The 17,593-nt window shown below is 40.4% G+C and overlaps 1 protein-coding gene across 2 annotated transcripts in view; it reads right to left on the bottom strand.

Annotated features, from left to right (window-relative positions):
- Positions 1 to 2,273: 2,273 nt before the first annotated feature.
- Positions 2,274 to 17,593, bottom strand: part of ATP10A (ATPase phospholipid transporting 10A (putative)) — a 113,979-nt gene continuing 98,659 nt past the window's right edge. For both annotated transcript variants that reach the window (XM_083847825.1, XM_083847826.1), the window contains 7 exons: positions 15,841 to 15,917; positions 11,942 to 12,067; positions 7,077 to 7,277; positions 4,965 to 5,045; positions 4,770 to 4,874; positions 4,234 to 4,421; positions 2,274 to 3,591 (listed from right to left, as the gene is read on the bottom strand). In XM_083847825.1, coding sequence (XP_083703951.1) covers positions 2,886 to 3,591; positions 4,234 to 4,421; positions 4,770 to 4,874; positions 4,965 to 5,045; positions 7,077 to 7,277; positions 11,942 to 12,067; positions 15,841 to 15,917 — 1,484 coding nt within the window. In that variant the 3' untranslated portion in view covers positions 2,274 to 2,885. The remainder of the gene's footprint in view (positions 3,592 to 4,233; positions 4,422 to 4,769; positions 4,875 to 4,964; positions 5,046 to 7,076; positions 7,278 to 11,941; positions 12,068 to 15,840; positions 15,918 to 17,593) is intronic.

Genomic DNA, 17,593 nt, shown 5'->3' with positions numbered 1-17,593 from the left:
TGAGGTATTGCAATGTTTGGAGAGAGATTTCAAGCAGGCCCAGGGCCAGGAGCAGTAGCCGAGCCCTGAAAGCACCGCTTGTAGAAGGGGAACTTCCAACTGGCTGGGGGAGGCTGCAGATAGCACAGCCACAGCCTGGTCAAATAATAAAACCAGGACTCGATTTCCATCTCTGTCACCTGCTAGCTGTGCTGGATCTTAAGCTGCTTTGTCTTATTTAGCCTGCAAACGCTACAAGGCAGTGTTCATCCCAGCATACCTCCACACTGCTGCATCTCATGGGGATCCAGCCTTGGTCAGTACCAACAAGCTAGCACCTTGCTTACTCTGATCCGGAGCCTCCCCAGCCTTTTGAAGAAAGGTATCTAGCACTGAGGTGCCACGACAGCTTTCATGTGCAACCAGATGGAAATGAGCCTAAACTTGGATTGCACGAGCAGGAAGGGTGTGTGTATTTTACATTCTTTTCATAGCAGCGCTACAGACCAGTGTTTGGCTGGTGTGAGCCACAAAACGTTGCTCTGAACACCACGGGACACCAAATGTGCTGTGGAAAGCTGTGGATGAGTCAAAGAGCCTGAGAGACCCTTGCCCACCTGCCTGGGCTGCTGCAGTAAGTGGGGAAGGGCACACACACCTGACGTCCATTGCACGCTCCTGCTACGACCCCAGGACATTCATGACTGAAGGGGGCATTTAACGTCTTGCAAGCCTGTGAACCTGGTATCTCACACCATGTCCTTCTGTGAGATCCTGTCTTACAAGCAAGGCAATGTTTCTAACCAGATGGCAATATTTAGTTTCCCCCTCTGACATTAAAAGATACTGCAGCACCACATAGGTGAGTTATTTAGAATGGCAACTGCTGCACAGTTTGTGTAACATACAGATAACTAACCTTGCCAAAAAAGTACCTGCAATGTCATCCCAACAGAGTGACTATCAAGACCTAGGGGGCTGAGTCTTGATAGAGAGACAAGTAGAGATGTCTAAAATAGAAATCGCCTACCCAACTAGAGACAGCGGAGAAGGAGATTTCTCCACCTGAGCTGAGTCATGCAGGCTCCCTTTCCAGATAGCAAAGACAAAAAAGTGCTTTGAGGGGAGGACAACACCTCTGCCCTGCTTTCAAGGCCTAGAGTAGCAAGCTTCTACATAGGCACTGATGGCGCCGATGCCTGCCTGCCTTCGCTGAACCCGAACATGCTTGAAACTGTTCACAGAAGAGACTGGCAATCCCACAAATCCTTTAGCATCTTTGCTCTGTCCCTAATTCCAAAATGTTCCATCCCTAATTAATTCTAATTCCAAAACATAGTTTAGCTACATGTTGATGTGTCATGTTTAATCAGGGTAACGTTTACAGACTGATAGCTCTTATTTAGATTGCTTTCATCTCTTCCTTTCATTGGCATTTTCCAATTTCTTACTGCCGATTCTGTCTTGGGGAAGAGGCCGATGCATATACCTTTAAAAAAGACAGATCCCAAGTGGATTAGAAAGTGACATACGGTAGACACCGTGGCTTAACAGGTTGAGGCAGTCCCTGTGGGAGCCAAGCTGCCTGGCACCGTGCTGCCAAAAAATGGAACATGACATGAACAATGTTTACCATTGTGAACTTTCACAATCAATGGTAAACAAGGCTGAGACAATCTGAAAACCTGTGCTGAAGAAACTAGGAAGTAAGGCAGTTTATACATAACCGTGGTGACTAGGTATGAAAAAAAACAGCAGCCCTCCGAGGTGAAGCCCCCTGGGGTCCATCAGGTTGACACAATGCAGCAGCACACCACTACACCAGTGGCAGCTTGTGAGACACAATCCAAAACCATGTAAAGTTGGTTCTGGCACAATCTCAAAAGCAGTGATGCTCCATGCTTTTGGTACTGGGGCTAGCCTGTCTTACACCAGGCTCGGGTACCTTGCCATGACCCTTCTTGATCTCCAAGGCTTTATTTAACCTGGCTGAAACGACAGTGAAGATGTGTAAGAGAACCTTCCTCCTTGCCTGCCCGTTAGCAAGCAGGACTCACTTCTTCAGCCAAACCAGCCCCTTCATTGTAGGAATCCAGCACAAAAAATTACAGATCTCTCCAAGTCAAACTCCACAGTGGACACCAGCTGTAGTACTGCCACACAGTAGTTCCACACAAATGAGAAACAGCTATTTTTCAAAAGTTTAATAGCCTGATACGAGGTCACGACCTGTATCATACTAGGTACTCCAGGTGAAGGGCTGAGATACTATTAATGCCAGACTGGGAAGTCACTTTGCAATATGGATGGTCATTTATTTATTGTTTTATCATGACACATAAAATGCTATGGCTGCAATATCAAAATATGGTGTCTCTTATAAAATACCAGTATTATTAATGCGGTGGTAAGATACTGTTAGCATTTACAGAGAGGTGTATAATAATTCCATCGTCTTGCCTAATGGTTTGCTCCTGCGACAAAGCACTCTGGCAAGGAGACAATGGATGGAATGCAGAGGCCTATTTATTATCATGGTTTTTCATCCTTGATTACTGAATGGCCTATAACGATACCGGTAATCGGTGCTGCATCTAATCCTTTTGGATATGGTAGACAGGTCCTTTGCTTTTACAGTATGTGTCAGAAGAAAAAAAGAGAAGCATCTGAAAATACAGAGACGGCATTTCCTTACAAAATGAGATGAAAAAATAAAACAATATAAATGGAACATTCAAGTGTTTTCTTTTTATATTTAAAGCTCTTATTTCAATATACTGTATTTAAACATTCTTAAATAATCACTCTGTACCTTTGATTTTCTGTTTCATCTTTGGAAACAAATAGAGTAATCTCACTATAAATGTGTGCAAATAGAAAATACATAAATATATTTGAGGCCCATGTCATAAAAAGGTGGTCTCAGAATTGTCACTTTTACAATTGTCATATGGGGTCCCTTTCATTTTGTCCTGGAAGTTATTCGAGCTCTGTTCTTTTAAGCCTTTGAAGTCCTCATGCAAAGAAGAGCCAAGCACACACATACTGTCCTGTGTTTCGTTTTGTAAACTACTTGATGACACCTGTAAAACAGTTCCAAAGCGACTGAACAGCGGAGTTGATGTGATCCACTTCAACAAACTGAAGTCTGTTTGATCGACTGCTGGGCTCCATGGGAAAGTTGCTCCCACAGACAGTGAATCCATCTCTGAAGTGCCATGAGTAACTTCATGAAATCCCACGGACGTTTCCTGACTACTTGCTTCTGAGGGGAGTCTGTTCTCACCGTAAAGCAGAGCACCCTGGGGAGAGGCTGCCACAATCCGATCTGTTGTATGTTCTGCCTTTGTGTGCTCATGGAAAAGCGACTCATCTTTTGGAGATGCTGGCAAAGGTGTGTTTTGGTTATAAACCTTACAACAATCACTGGCATTTGAGACAAGGTTTGGTGAGAAGCTGTTTGCAAAGGGTTGCATCTGATGTATTGACTCCTTTTTGACATTTAACTTGGTCAGAAGCTGGGTGCGAATCTCTGGGGGAAGTTTACTCAACTGGCGTCCAAGCTGAAGCTGCGTTGGGAATAGTGTTCCCTGAAGCGTTCTGTACAGAAATCTGCAAGAGGAGAACATGAACATGAAAAGAACTGAAATATGGGAAGTACCTGAGGTATTGTTAAGAGAAAATATCAAAGAAAAAAGTACAACATGGGAAAATAAGAGTTTTATGTGCCTTTCTTAAGTTTGTCACAAAAAAGATTACATATGAAGAGCTCTGAATGCTGTGCTAATATTTGGATTAATAACTAGCAGTATATATTAAAAAAAAGGTCTTTCATCTTTCCTAATGTGGACTCAAAGGCAATGGGGATCAGTCTGCAGGGCAGGCCTCCTACATCTGCAAGTAGGCAAATAAATCCACAACATACTATCAGGATTTCTGTATTTTGCATGTTATCAGAGGACTGGAAGCATCACGAAAAACCTCGCAGGGTAGCAAATCTCTGCATGGCCAGGAGTTTCAACCAACAGCCTACACTTATCCCACTCCTGTGGTCTATAGCCAGGAGCTGTGGTCCATTCCTGTGGTCAGGAGCACAGAAGATGTTAGACAACCTGACTTCACGTAACGACCCACTGAACAAAATTGAGTTGGCTGGTAAGACGAAAAGAAAGAAAGGAAGAGGAAAAAGAAATCTTTCTTGTCCTCCCAATCATATGTATGAAGTGCTTTCACATATGAGAGAAGACACAATACCTGGGCAGCAAGGCAACAACTGGTGATATAATGCAAGTGAAATAAAACATCGGGTCTCCCATCAGCCTTTCCATAGTCCAGTAGGGATTGGATGGAGGATGGCATACTGGGCAGGAAGCATTGTAAACCAGAGCCACAAAGAAAAATAAAAGGATGCTGAAGATGCAAGATGACCAGTGGAGAAAAGTCTAGAACAACAACAACAACCAAACAAACAAAATAAAACACAAAGGAACAATGATTCTTTATTTTCGAGAACATGATTCTCAATTAATAGTTATTAATTTCTGGAGCCAAATCCATGCATAGCAAAGAATTTAGAGCTATATATTTTCAAAAATTCTTATTATATACACAACACTACAAAGCAATTCGTAAGTCACTGTTTAAAATCTTTTTCATGTTCACTTACAGCACTTGATAAAAATAGAGTCTGCTGAGGGAACAAAATGAACATCTTGTGTTTTTGAAGAATGGCATTAAGAAAAGAATTACGATATGCTAGCAAGTTTCTGTGTGGACTGTGGGTACCTTACCCAAGTTTTGGTTTCAATAGCCAAATGTAGTATAATGGTGAAAAGAGCTATTGTGGTGATGGGAGTTCCCCAGGAGAAAATATCCACCTCAGAATCATAGTAAGTCTGCAAAGAAGGAGACAGAATTTAGCCCAAGCTATGTTTCCAGTTCTCCTCAAAATGTTAAAAATAGAGTATCTTAAACCAAACACTTACAAAATAAGGAATGAAGAAGCAAACCAGGCTTTGATACATAGCATCAATCATGTTCATCCAAAACATGTGTGGTTGATACTCCTGTGGCAACAAAAAAAAATACCAAAAAGAAAATCAGAGCCTAAGTAAGATGCTGTTTGCTGGGTTAGGTATTTTCAGGGAAACATTCCAATGGACATTTTAAGGGCTTGTGCGAATATCCTCAACACTTTGCCAATTAGTTAAGTACCTTCAGGGATGAAGTATGAGGAGTCTATCTGCAAGTCACTCCATTCAGGGAAAGAAACTTCTCCTTTATTTTGGTTCCTTATCAGAAGGTGTAATCTGACTCTGACACTCCTAACACACACTCAGATCAGCAAACGTTTATGAAGATGCCCAAGTTTATGCACAATAGTTAGACCACTGATTTCAGGAGTTCTCTGAGGTGTAAGCACATGACTAAATGGGTTTTATATCATATGCACATAAGCACAGAGTATATATTTGCAAGAGAGAAAACAGAATATGCACCATTACTTAGAAAGGAAGATCTACAATGATTTTTGTGATAATTCATGCAGGAATTTATGCTATGTTATAAATACAAATGTAAAAACGAATTAGATACATATATCTGTGTGCATAAAATTGCTTGCTAAAAAGCAAAATTAACACTTTGAGTTAAAGCACTATACAATTGTAGTGGTGTGGATGATCATAAAAAAAGACCCGGGTGTAAGGAAAAATAGTTTGTAAATGGCAAAATATGTATGTATTTATTTTGGGATATAGGCCTCATCTCCAACCACTGAGCTCCTCAGGGATCTTCTCCTCTTTGAATACTATCATTGCAGCCTAAAAATGAGAATTGAAAGATGCTTAGAAAGAATTATGGTGTTCTTGGGTCCACTGAAATCACATGTGGTTAAGCACTGGAACAGGTTGCTCAGAGTGACGGTAGAATTCCATTCTTGGAGATATTTATAACCGGACTAGGTAAAGCCCTGAGCAACCTCACCTAGCATTGAAGTTAGGTTTGCATTGAGCAGCGGGCTGGACAAGATGGCCTTCAGGACTCCTTTCCAACCTAAATTATTCTGTAATTCTGCAGGCATTGAATTGGTGATTTCTTTTTGAAAGACATCCTACCTCAAGCAGGACTTCTGTCAAGTTTTTAAATGCCTTCTTCGTAACTATTCAGAGAAAGCACTGACCAGATTTCAAACAAACTTAGAATGGTCCTCAGTTTGCCTATGAGAAATAATTGCACTCTGTACACGGGAGATTTGTCTCTTCAGTTTGCCAGCTGAAGACAGACAGACATAACTTCCCCACAAGCTTAAGCTGTGACAAGATTTCTTATAACAAGACAGTGCCTGTCATTGGATGTGTAGTGTACCAAAGGCAGGTGTACAGTGAGAGGCAAAACAGTCACTGTATCCCTTCAGAGGGCACAATGCCAGGTACTTTTAAGAAAGGCTTCTGCCTTGGAAGTGATGCCTAGATATGGATAGTTTTACCAAGCAGAAAGATTTTCCCAAAGTAAAATGCAGCTGTAATTACCAGAAGTGGTTTTGCTTCAATCCCTCCTTCAATTCCTTCTGTCTTCTTTGCACAATTTAAGCGGATGGGACAAGGTGTTTTCAACAAAAGCTTTCTGAATCTGTCATCTGCTGATGACTACTTCCCTCCGAGTCTATCAACCTGTGTGCTTACTCCTAAAGCCATCTTTGTCTTCTGCCTATTTGTAAAGGACTGGGGCCTGAAGTTTTGAGTAAGTATGGTGAGGTAGTTCTGTGAAAATCTTTATTAATCTATAAGGTACAATCTACCTTAGTAGCTATTTGTGAGTCTAGACCAGGAGGTAGGTGTTCAGCTCAGGCTGACCTAAAGTGTCCAGTTTCCCACCTGCTACGTATTTCAAAATATAGCTGGTCTTTTTGTTGTTGTTATTTCAAGTGTACTTTTGTCACCTAGATACTTTGACTAAGATGAGCAATATCCAGACATAGTAATAGTGGCTTCTCGGACCTTTTTGTCAGTCACCTGCCCTTCAAGAGCCAGGTTGGTTTCCAGTTGAAATTGAAAGGATCTAGGAAAAAAAATACTACAAAAAGCAGAAGTTTTTACCTCCATGTTCTGGCCGCTTTTATAAAGCTGAGGTACAGCTATTAACATTTCAGCTGGCACATCCTTATCCAGCACACCAGTAATCAGTTGTGGAAGGGAAGAGAAAAATAAATTAAAGAAGATGAGATACCACTGGTCAACCATCGATGAGCCAGAGAAACCACAGTAGAACTGGTACCAGAAGAGAAGGGCCACGAACATCTGAAAGAGAACCAGCAGTGCTGTGAATACGATAGGAGAAACAGGATCATCATCTCATTGTGTGCTGATACCATTAAGCTTCTGGTTCTGCAAGGATTCATCTGTGAACTCTAAACGAATGAATTTTCTAATGAAAACTAGTCTTGAATTTGCTGTTCCTCATGCACATACCACTTAGCTAAGCCACAGTTTGGCAAACCTTGAAGTCTTTCTGCTGCTGGAACCTCAGATCTCATGAGTCAGTGCTGGCTTCACACAAAATTAACTTTCTGTTCAAGTGAAACTCTGATAGAATTTAGTTAACCATAAAAAGCTCTCCCAACCAATGTTGACCTCTAGGTGAGTACTGATCCCATAGCACTTACATTATTGTTGTAATAATAAACATTTCCATAATAATACCTCCTGCTGGTTTGAGATGTTTTGGGAGGATCAGCTAGTCTTCAAAAGGTAAATGCAGCATTTTTCCAAGACCAACATGAAGCAAGACCATCCAGAAGCAAGGAATGTGAAACAATAGGGTCTAATACAGTTGTCTTAACTATTCTGATCTTTGTGCTTTGAAATTCAGAAAATGAGCAGCTCTGTGAGCTATGATGGAGTAACTGCATCAGCCAACTAGGGAAGACAGACCCTTGTCATCTATCTGGACTTCTTTAAGGCCTCTGACATGGTCCCACGTGACATCCTGATCTCTAAACTGGAGAGAGATGGAATTGAAGGGCGGACTATTCAGTTGGCAAGGACTTGACTGATGGCTGCAGACAGAGATTTCCAGTCAACGGCTTTATGTCCAGGTGGAGGCCAGTGATGAGTGGTGTCCCTCAGGGGTCTGTTTGGGACTGGTGCTGTTTAATATCATTATCAATGACACAGACAGTGCGATGTCACTAATGGAGTGCACCCTCAGCAAGTCTGCAGACAACACCAAGCTGAGTGGTGCAGTTGATACAACAGAAGGAAGGGAAGCCATCCAAAAGGACCTGGACAAGCTTGAATAGTAGGCCCACATGAACCTAATGAACTCATTTCTCCTACAATCTCTGCCTCATGAGAGGTTCTCAGGGCTCGGGAGAGGTGCTGATCTCACCTGTGAGGGGGACACTTGAGGCCTAGAAAAAGATGGGCTGGGAAGGAAATAAACTCCCAGGCTTGGTCCTCCTAAAACTTCCATTTTAGTTAGTCTTTGTAAAGTGTTTAACCCTACATAGAAGGCAAGCAGAAAAACTATGGCAACTGTCCCTCAGGGGTTTTCCTCATTTTAACCACGAAGAAGGGAAATGACATGACCTCTCCTTTAATTTCCTCTTCTTTTAATATATTGTTCTCAACAACTTTCAACCATCTGGAATATGTTAACCCTTCATCATCTTCAGGCCTACAGAGGAAAATGTATATCTGTTTTATCTGAACCATAAAATTTGGGTGAAATTCAAACATGGGACAAAAACAGCTATGGACTGCTTAGCCAGTGAAAACTGTTGTAAAGAGAATAAGGATATCTTGTACAGGGAAATTGCCACAGAATAAGAGGCTTAGTCGTGTTGTACATGAATGAATATCTATGTATATGATATGAGAGAGATGTACAGTATGTGTATGTTCAGGTGATGTTTGCATACTACATTGAAGTAGCTTGTATATCAGTAGCAACACACCTTGCAATCTGTGAGCCCATATTATAGACTAGCCTATTAAAAGTTATATGGTCACATTTTCTTAAGGATCACTTCTAAAAGTGCTGCGTATATTTCAGGAAAAATACCTTCCTTTGCCCAAAACAAGTCTGAGTTACCAGAGCTTGCTGTTTTCCAAACAGTTGGCTGGAAGATGGCAATTTCATTTCACAACTGAACAGACTTTGAAATTTATTTCCTTTCCACACCCAAAGGACAATAAAACTTCCTGAGTCTTTTCACAAAATGGAATTGCAATAAATACATGGATTTAGATACCTTTCTCTTGCTCATTTGAAATAAACAAAATCCTGCTATTCATGGACCAAAGATATTTTCCTCTCTAGAGCCTTGCTAAAATTAACCTGTCTTGGAAGCAGTTTGGCTTTGACAAAAATGGGTAGTTTGATGAAAATACAGCCAGCTGAAAATTTTCATACCGTCTCTAATATGGGTTTTAGCAGTGCTGGCAAAGAAAGCTGTACAAATAACATTTAAATAACCAGGCTTAAATCAAATTTTTTTTTTGCCTGTGAAATTTTATTTTCGATTAAACAAGAGTTTAATTTGATCTCAAACGTAGCATGTCCTCATTTGTGTGCATTACCCCACTGAGAAACAGTCAAAACAAATTAAATTTAATGAAATTTTTGATATAATGATTATATTAGATTTTAGGTAAAAAAGGTTTCTTTTTTTTCCCCAAGATGAGATTCTGTTAGGGATTTGGCCCAAACTGGAATACCTCAGTGAAAAAAATATACGTCAAAAGATGTCCAGAGCTCTCTTGCAGACATAATGTATAAAGGAGAACAAGTAATACATGCTTATGTAGTAGAAGTTTGTTTATATGAAATCCCTTTGTATCAACTCAGATATTTTCAGTCAAGCTATGTTTCAGTCTATATTTTATTTGTATTTTTATTATCTCTACCAGGCCAAACACCCTGGATAAGCCATCTGAGTTTCCAAATGGCTTTTGTAGCAATTTGGAGTTTAAACTTTGAGTTAGGCTCTACTGGAGAATGGAAAATTTCATAATATGAGCTAATGGGAAAAACAACACGAGTAAGTAGAAAACTTGCAGAACATTTGCAGTGTAGCTGTCTTGATCTCTATGGAGAATCATCCAGAACTTTCTCTTTGCAGAAGGATCAGGTGCTCCCATCTTTCATTTTGGAATATTCCTTCCTTAAGGGCAGGCACTGTGTCAGGCATACTCACGTCTATATGCTGGATATCCCACTACAGTTTTAGAGTCAGTAGAAACAAGTATTGCTCAGAAAGCTCTGAGAGCTGTCAAGGCAGAGCCAACACAAAGACATATTCTGCAGTTATATTCTAGCCTTGAGGCAGCAGCTTCTGAAAATGTTGTACTAAAAATGGCATGAGAAATAATACTTGTAATCAAGGGAAGTTGTACCAAAGGAAATGGAAGATTTTACAAGGGCTGAACAAAAATGTAGGTATATAAACAACAGCTCTGGCTGCTGATTCCTGGAATGTCTTACGTGTATTACTTCATTATTATTATTTTATTTATTTTAACCTAAGATGGCTCTGAAAACACTTTTTGGAAGTTGATGAGATTCAATATTGTCAAACCAAAGGGTATCTTGGAAACATAGAGCACTGGGGGTGGGAGTACAGATGTTCAGCATCAGGCCTTAATACTCAGGCATTTGAACACCAGCATGTATTTCACTGCCATGTTTCAATAGGTGGATCTCCACTCACTGCAACATTATTTAAATCTGCGTGCTATTCCATACTCAGGCAGAAATTCAAACTTTCCAAGTCCCTGATTTTGTGTCTGGAAGGGTGCTTGCATGCAGTTCCTGATCAGACCACAGAATGTATTTTATCATACTTCCGTTAACACAAAGCTAGTTTATTAATGCTTTATTCCTCTAGCATTTCCTATGACATTCAAAATTTGCAGCAAATAATGGTCTTTTCCTGATAAGAAACCTACCTTTAGACTGAGATCAAAAAGATTAGTCAGGCCAAGAGGAATTTATATAATAAAGTTACCATTGATTAAAAAATTGAGGACTAGATGGAATTTGGAATGCAACTTTTACAAAACTGAGAATTACATTTGTTCTTAGTAAGATTTGGATACTGAGGATGAAATCCACTCTCCCACTCATGGTTCACACATTACCCTCTGGAGCAAGCAGAGGTCTGAGAGCTCTGGCTCTCTTCTTTTTCCTGCTTCTTCATATCCCTTGCTCCCCGGGTGATTTGTAGGTGTTGAAAGTGAGCAGATCTGTGTGCCAGGCAGTGACTCCCACGCACCTGATGGAATTTTTGGGCAGTTTTCAATCAATCACGTTTATACTCCAAGATCAATGCAAAGGGACTTTGTTAGAGCCAAGGAGGTGAGCTGCCACTGGCTCAGTGCCCGGTACTGGACTAACTCCTGTTGAATACACCAGAGACGAAAGGCAGACCCATAGTCTGTTCTTTACCTCCGTGTGCTTCCTTTCTAATGAATTCTTTGGGTTAGTTGGGAATAAGATAAATCAATAAAAAACATCTTCCAAATCTTGGCATCTGAGACACACAGATGACTCAAATTATCACAAGTCACTAGGGAAAATGTACAGTGATTCATAAGCAATTACAAGATAGGGTCAGGAAGAGAAAACACACCCAACTGCTACTTTGGACCAGTGCTGGATGGCCGTGGCATTAAAGACTCCTCTGTCTAGCTAGCTAAAATCTGCAAAACTGCTCTATAAAGAAACTTTTCTTAAGCAGTGCTTGTTATTTCTGTTACCTAATTTGCACATTCAGCAGCACACTGTAGCTGTTATGGAGTGGGTCTTGTATTTTTGCAAATGGCAGCCAGCTGTCTTTCAACTCTGCAAGTTTCTTTGCAGCTTATTTATAAACTGTTTGAAGGCTGACCTAATGCTCACTTAGCACAGAATAAACCCTGGAAACATGTGGTGCCACAAAGCTGCCAAGTTAAACACTTACTGCATTTTTGTAGAAGAAATACAGCACCATGTTGGCAAGTCGGGAATAACACCAGTGGCCATGAACAAGCAAGAGCTTCTCCAAATGCCGGAACCTTGGGATTGCAAAGTCGCTTGCCATCACCGCCTTTAATGAGAGAAGAGTTGGAACCGTTATTGTAAAGCACCACTTTCAACCCCGACAGTATATCTAGTCATCTTCTCTACTCATACAGACAATGGGAATTGTGGTGATGAGGCATCACATCCACTACAGTGCATGTGAAATGCAGCTATGGCCTTGAAATACCCATAAGCAAACCCCGTGGCTTTGCAGAACATGCCTGGAGACCTGGTCCTTGCACAGAGTAGATTATGGTGTACACTCCAGGTGGTGACAGGCAGCGTGAAAGTGAGAGGTGGGAGAATGGCTAGCAATTAGTTGCATGAACATGAAGACTCAGGGTAGTAACACGTGCGAAGATCTTGGTGTCTGTAATGTCTTTTTCTGTAAAACCAAAGGGTTACTTACAGGGCAAAATGAACTTCAAGAGAATAAAATAAGAAATAAACAGTTAAGAGCTTGCATCATAATCACTGGACTTTAAAAGACAAAACAATAAAAATACTATTTTAAAATAAAATTTGCAATCCTGGCTTATAATATTGACTCAAATGTCCTGAGATATCAGTATTTTGAGGGATTTTTTAAATTGCAGGCTAAAACCATCTATGAAAAATCATGCTAGATCAGACTCCTCTGGGGCTGTGCAGCCTGCCAAACACATTGACAAAATGAGTCACCCACTTCTCTCTACTTCTGACTGACTAAAATTCAAGGCACTGTACATCTAGATGAGACGGTCTTGTAAATAATGGTTATCACAGCTGTTTCACGGTTTTCCATATCCCTAGGATCACATTAAGATTTCATGTAATACTACTTTACATTTCAATTTTAATTTTTATATCAACACTCTTCTCAAAGTTCAGCAGAAGCATGAGGAAAGGTGAAAATCTCCAGAGGGCCAAAGTCTTCCTCATACTCTGTAGGGTATATTTTGGCAGTGGTTTTCAACAAAAGACTTCTTTCCATTTAATTCTTACTAATCCCCTTTCTTGTTAAATCATCAAAAGGGCTCAGTTTTACCAAGCAAGTGCTTCTAGAAGCTATTAAACTCTACAGTATGCAGGAGAAACAGTATGCAGGAGAAAGTATACATACAGTGTAATTTAAGCAGTAGATTTATATAAGCACTGGGACATTTTTTAATATTTTGACCCACGCTGGGATTTCTCAGGTACTGAGATACAGTTGTTATAACCTCACTGTACACAACAGTCTGATTTGTCTTGCAGAAAAGTCGCTCTTCACAGTTTGAGAGCAAAGCTGTGCCACACCTGTTTCCTTGTCCTCCACCCTATCTCAGCCTATTCCAGTGCTAACGCTTCTTTCCTGTTGTGTTTCTAGCATATTACTTCACAACGCATTGTGAGGTGTCAGTTTTTTTTTTTTTTAAATTCCATTTTGATTAGAGTGAGGAATATGGAAAGACAGTATTATCCAATTACATTTGCATGTTTATTTCACCTCAAAATATCCTCTTCATTTTCACATTTTTTCTTCCAGCTTTTTCACAGGAAAACATGATTCATACTCCACATGCTTCCATAGAATGTGGAAAGAAAATAAATCAGGCAGTATTGCTGTTTTAGACATCCAAATCCTCAACGCCTTTTGAGTATCTGCATGTGTAAGATTCTGACAGTTGTTTATAGTAAAAAGGCCTGCAAAGTTCTTAGGACCTTGGAGCAAAGGAAGGGATCTGCAAATATTTTCCACCCTATTGAACTTTCATTTTAAAAAAAAAAAGATAGTTTAATGGGTTAATGAGCGAACAGCTTTCAGATTTAAATACATGCAAAAACCAGGGGCATTTGAGGACTAGTTATTTTAAGTGCACGAGCTCTGTTGAAAGTAGCATAATGGGGAGAGGAGTTAAAAAAATGCCACAAGCATTACCTATGTCTGCATTAGGCAAAAAAGAGTGATCTGAATTAATATACAGGTGATAAGCGCTGCTAAGTTGATAAGAGATGCTAAGACCCAAGGAGCTAGGGGCAGACCTTTTTTAAATTGATGGCTTGGAGGAGACCCCACAGTCTCCTCCGGGTTCTGTGGATCTTAGCCATGCTTACAGAGTGATACTGCAGAAGCTATGCAAAGCTCTCGGGGCTTTGTTACATAGCAGTGAACGTACGTGGCATTAGCTTAATCCAAGACTTGCTTTTCTCCTGCCCTCTCCATCCACCAAAGTCAGAACCATAGGGCATATGGCTGGGATGCCATATGCACAATGAATGTCTGAATATTTTTGTGGTAGCTTCTTCCAGTCTAAGTTACAGCTGCTACCAAGTCTGGATAAGCATTTTTAATGGATTTTAAGCCTGAAATCTTTCTGTTTGAATAGCACTGATGGATGTCCACTTGCACCGGAGATGACTTCGACCAAACCCACTCAACAATTTAAACAGGAAGTAGAAAAAATGTAATAGCTCAACGGGGTCGGGTTGAAGCATATCTTCCCTAGTATTCATCTTCCAACAAGGGCCAAGAGATGATGCCTTTGGAAGAGCATATGAATAGGAAAAACATCTGACTTTTCTCCAGGGTACTGTCCCAGCTTCTGGTGATTTGCATGTCAGAAAATGCACAAAGTTGCCATCCAAGTTCATGGCTCAGTGAGATTGTTATTTCATGAGTCTGTGTTTTTAACCCAGTTAAGTTACAGTATTCATGAAACTCCATGGAATAAAAATCTATCACCAGCTTGTGCACAGTGTGAAGGAGGCCCTTCCTCCCTTTTGAACTAAACATCCAGCCAGCATTGCAAAAAACACAATGTGGGTCAGAGAACCGCCCACTGGTAACTAAGTTAAGGAGTATGCTCATCTGCTCAGGTTCTCAGGATGGAAACGCTTCCCATCTTGCCTGAAGAACTCTTTGTCATATACTGAGCTACTGTTTTCTCATGTAATTTGTCTGCACCCAGACTAAATACAACATAGGTTGTGGAAATGATGGATCTTCCTCATTCTCTGGGTCTTATTGCTACTTCTGGTTCTAGCACTGCAACTGAGCTGCATTAGCATTAGGAGGCATAGGCACTAGGTAATACAGTAGGTAAATATATCCTATAAATATACATACTCTCTTTTGGGGATGAGAGAAGTGCCTCTTATACAGTGGCAAATACAATAATAACAGGCTGAACACATCCAAAAAACTGCAGGGGAAGTCCCTTTACCTTGATGTTCCCTGTGGCAGGAAATGGGGCGAACACCAAAACTTGGAATGGTGCTGTTGGGAGCAGTGGTTCTGCAAAAAGCTGCAATTTTCTCTTTCTTGACTGATCTGCTGTCTGAATAGGGCTAAGTGAACAAGATGCGTGGGTGTTTGGACTAAGAGATACCACCACACCATGCAAATAAGCTGCTTCAGCTGAATGGGCTTGTGCAGCTATTCAGTGTCAGTCTACCAAGCAATGCAAGAGAGGAAGATAAAGCCAGAATAGGGTGAACCTTTTTTCCTGTCTAAATAATACATGGAAAAGCTTTTTTCCTCCTTGAAACCAGTATTTAATAAATGATTTCTCTAAATATATTGCTTAGAATGATCTGATAAGTTGAATTTTCTGAGATGGTTACATGTGTAAGCTCAGCACAGCTCTGAGAACAAATAAAAGCTCAAACTCAAGCTGAAAGCATTCTTATGGAGCACAACTGGCACTCCTCAGTATAACTTGCAGCTGCTCATTTATTTGTGCTGGCTATCCACAGACAGCTTCATCGAGCTAGCACATGGGAAGTGCCTATTTCACCCTTTCATGGGAGTGCTTTTCAGTGAATGGGCAACGTTACCTGCATGCCTTCTTGACCAGAGATCCCCACACCAACATCCGCAACTTGGATCATACTGACATCATTAGCACCATCACCTAAAAATGAGAAGATACAGTTTTGTTTGTCATTACTGGACCAGGAAAAGTTGGAAACAGCAAAGGAAAAGAAAACTAGCTATTATTGAGTTTTGGCTGGGTATAGTAAGGGAGATGAGGTAGGAAAGGATCCATCTTTGGAACATAAGTTTCAAAGCTTGGCAAAGCTACCGATACGTTCTGATCTTTGTAGACTGTTTTATCATGGCAAGCAAAAATAAACCAAACACTTCTCCTTTTAGTAAGACCTAAAATGTCAGGCCTGAACTATATAAACACTAAAACACTCCAAGCAAGCGCTTCCTAACACTCTTGCTTCCTGACAACTATCTGCCTGCTGTCAGGTATGATTAAGAATGAAACGTGCAAGGATGCCAAAAGCCAATGAGGATGCCTACATACTCAACAATGCAATAAAGTTAAAAAGCAAAAGTGAATTCTTGACTTGGGTTGACCAGTCTGAGATCTCTAATACTTCATCACAGGTAGATTTATCTACAGTGGTTGCACGGTCACCATTTCTTGCTCTCTTTCTAGTCATGATACTGCAAGCGACAGGAGATAAAACTGATGTTTTTGTGACTGTGCAAAACAACCCAAGTTAGCTCATGTTGGTTAAAAGTGAAATGGGACTACTTAGTTTTTAAGCCAGAGCAGGAGCTTAAATTTAACCCACATGTTTGTGTTGCTCAGAATGAAAACAAAGCTGCCCAGTCTCCACTATTGTTTTTAAGTTTTCTGGATAATTCAAGTTAACCAGTTAGATATTTTGACCATGTATGCAAATGATTATTTCCATGGTCAGTCAGCCAAAGACATAAATTAAGTGCGAGGAAGGCACAGTTGAGTTGATGTAATTTAGTAGGCATGAGAATTATTAAAATCAGCACACATTTGGTGCTGTGGATGTCACAGGAGTCTCGCAACTATTATATGTACTTAGGATTTCTGATGGGTAGGTCCAACCCACGTGTGTTGCTGTTATGATTGACCAAGATATCTAGGTGAAAGCTAGGGTGTTTTGTGACAATGTATGTTACAATTGTATCTTCTAGCGTAACGTGACCCTAAACTTGAGATAGGGAAAGAAAAGCTGGTTGATATGTCATATATAAATCATACGTAAAAATCATGGAAACATGAAAAATGCTCTAAGATTTAAACCAGGGAGTATGACAAAATCTGACCTCTGCCAATTACAATTAGCAGGGATGCATTGTAAGAGCTGGCATGATGCCCATCATAAATTCATTCTTTATACAGAGATGGTCAATTCATGCCTATGCTGTATGACGTACTTGTGATGAAAAATGCAGAACCTTGAGCTTAATCATGACAGGATGAAACAACAGTGAGCACACTTTTGTTCTGTGTAATACAGTACTGCAAAATGGTGTTCTGCACAGTATCAGCTAACCCAATTCTTCACAGCAGTGTTTGGACATGCTAAAACCTCATAGCATCCCTAGATCACCAGTATCTAACTTCTGTAGGAAGAAATCCCAAATACTACTCCAGAGTTTTATATTGTTTTTGAATAAATGTGTTAGAATGGCCTGACACATTTTCAGACATAACTAGAAGGTGAGTTGTACAGCAGCTGGAAGGTTTGTGTTGCAAGTCAAAACCCAAGATTATCAAGGCACAATAAACACCAATGCGGGCATGTTTAAGAT

This window comes from Anser anser (genome assembly GCF_964211835.1).
Source record: "Anser anser genome assembly, chromosome: 1".
In the NCBI taxonomy this organism is placed as follows: Eukaryota; Metazoa; Chordata; class Aves; order Anseriformes; family Anatidae; genus Anser; species Anser anser.
This window is presented reverse-complemented; position numbering and strand designations above follow the sequence as displayed.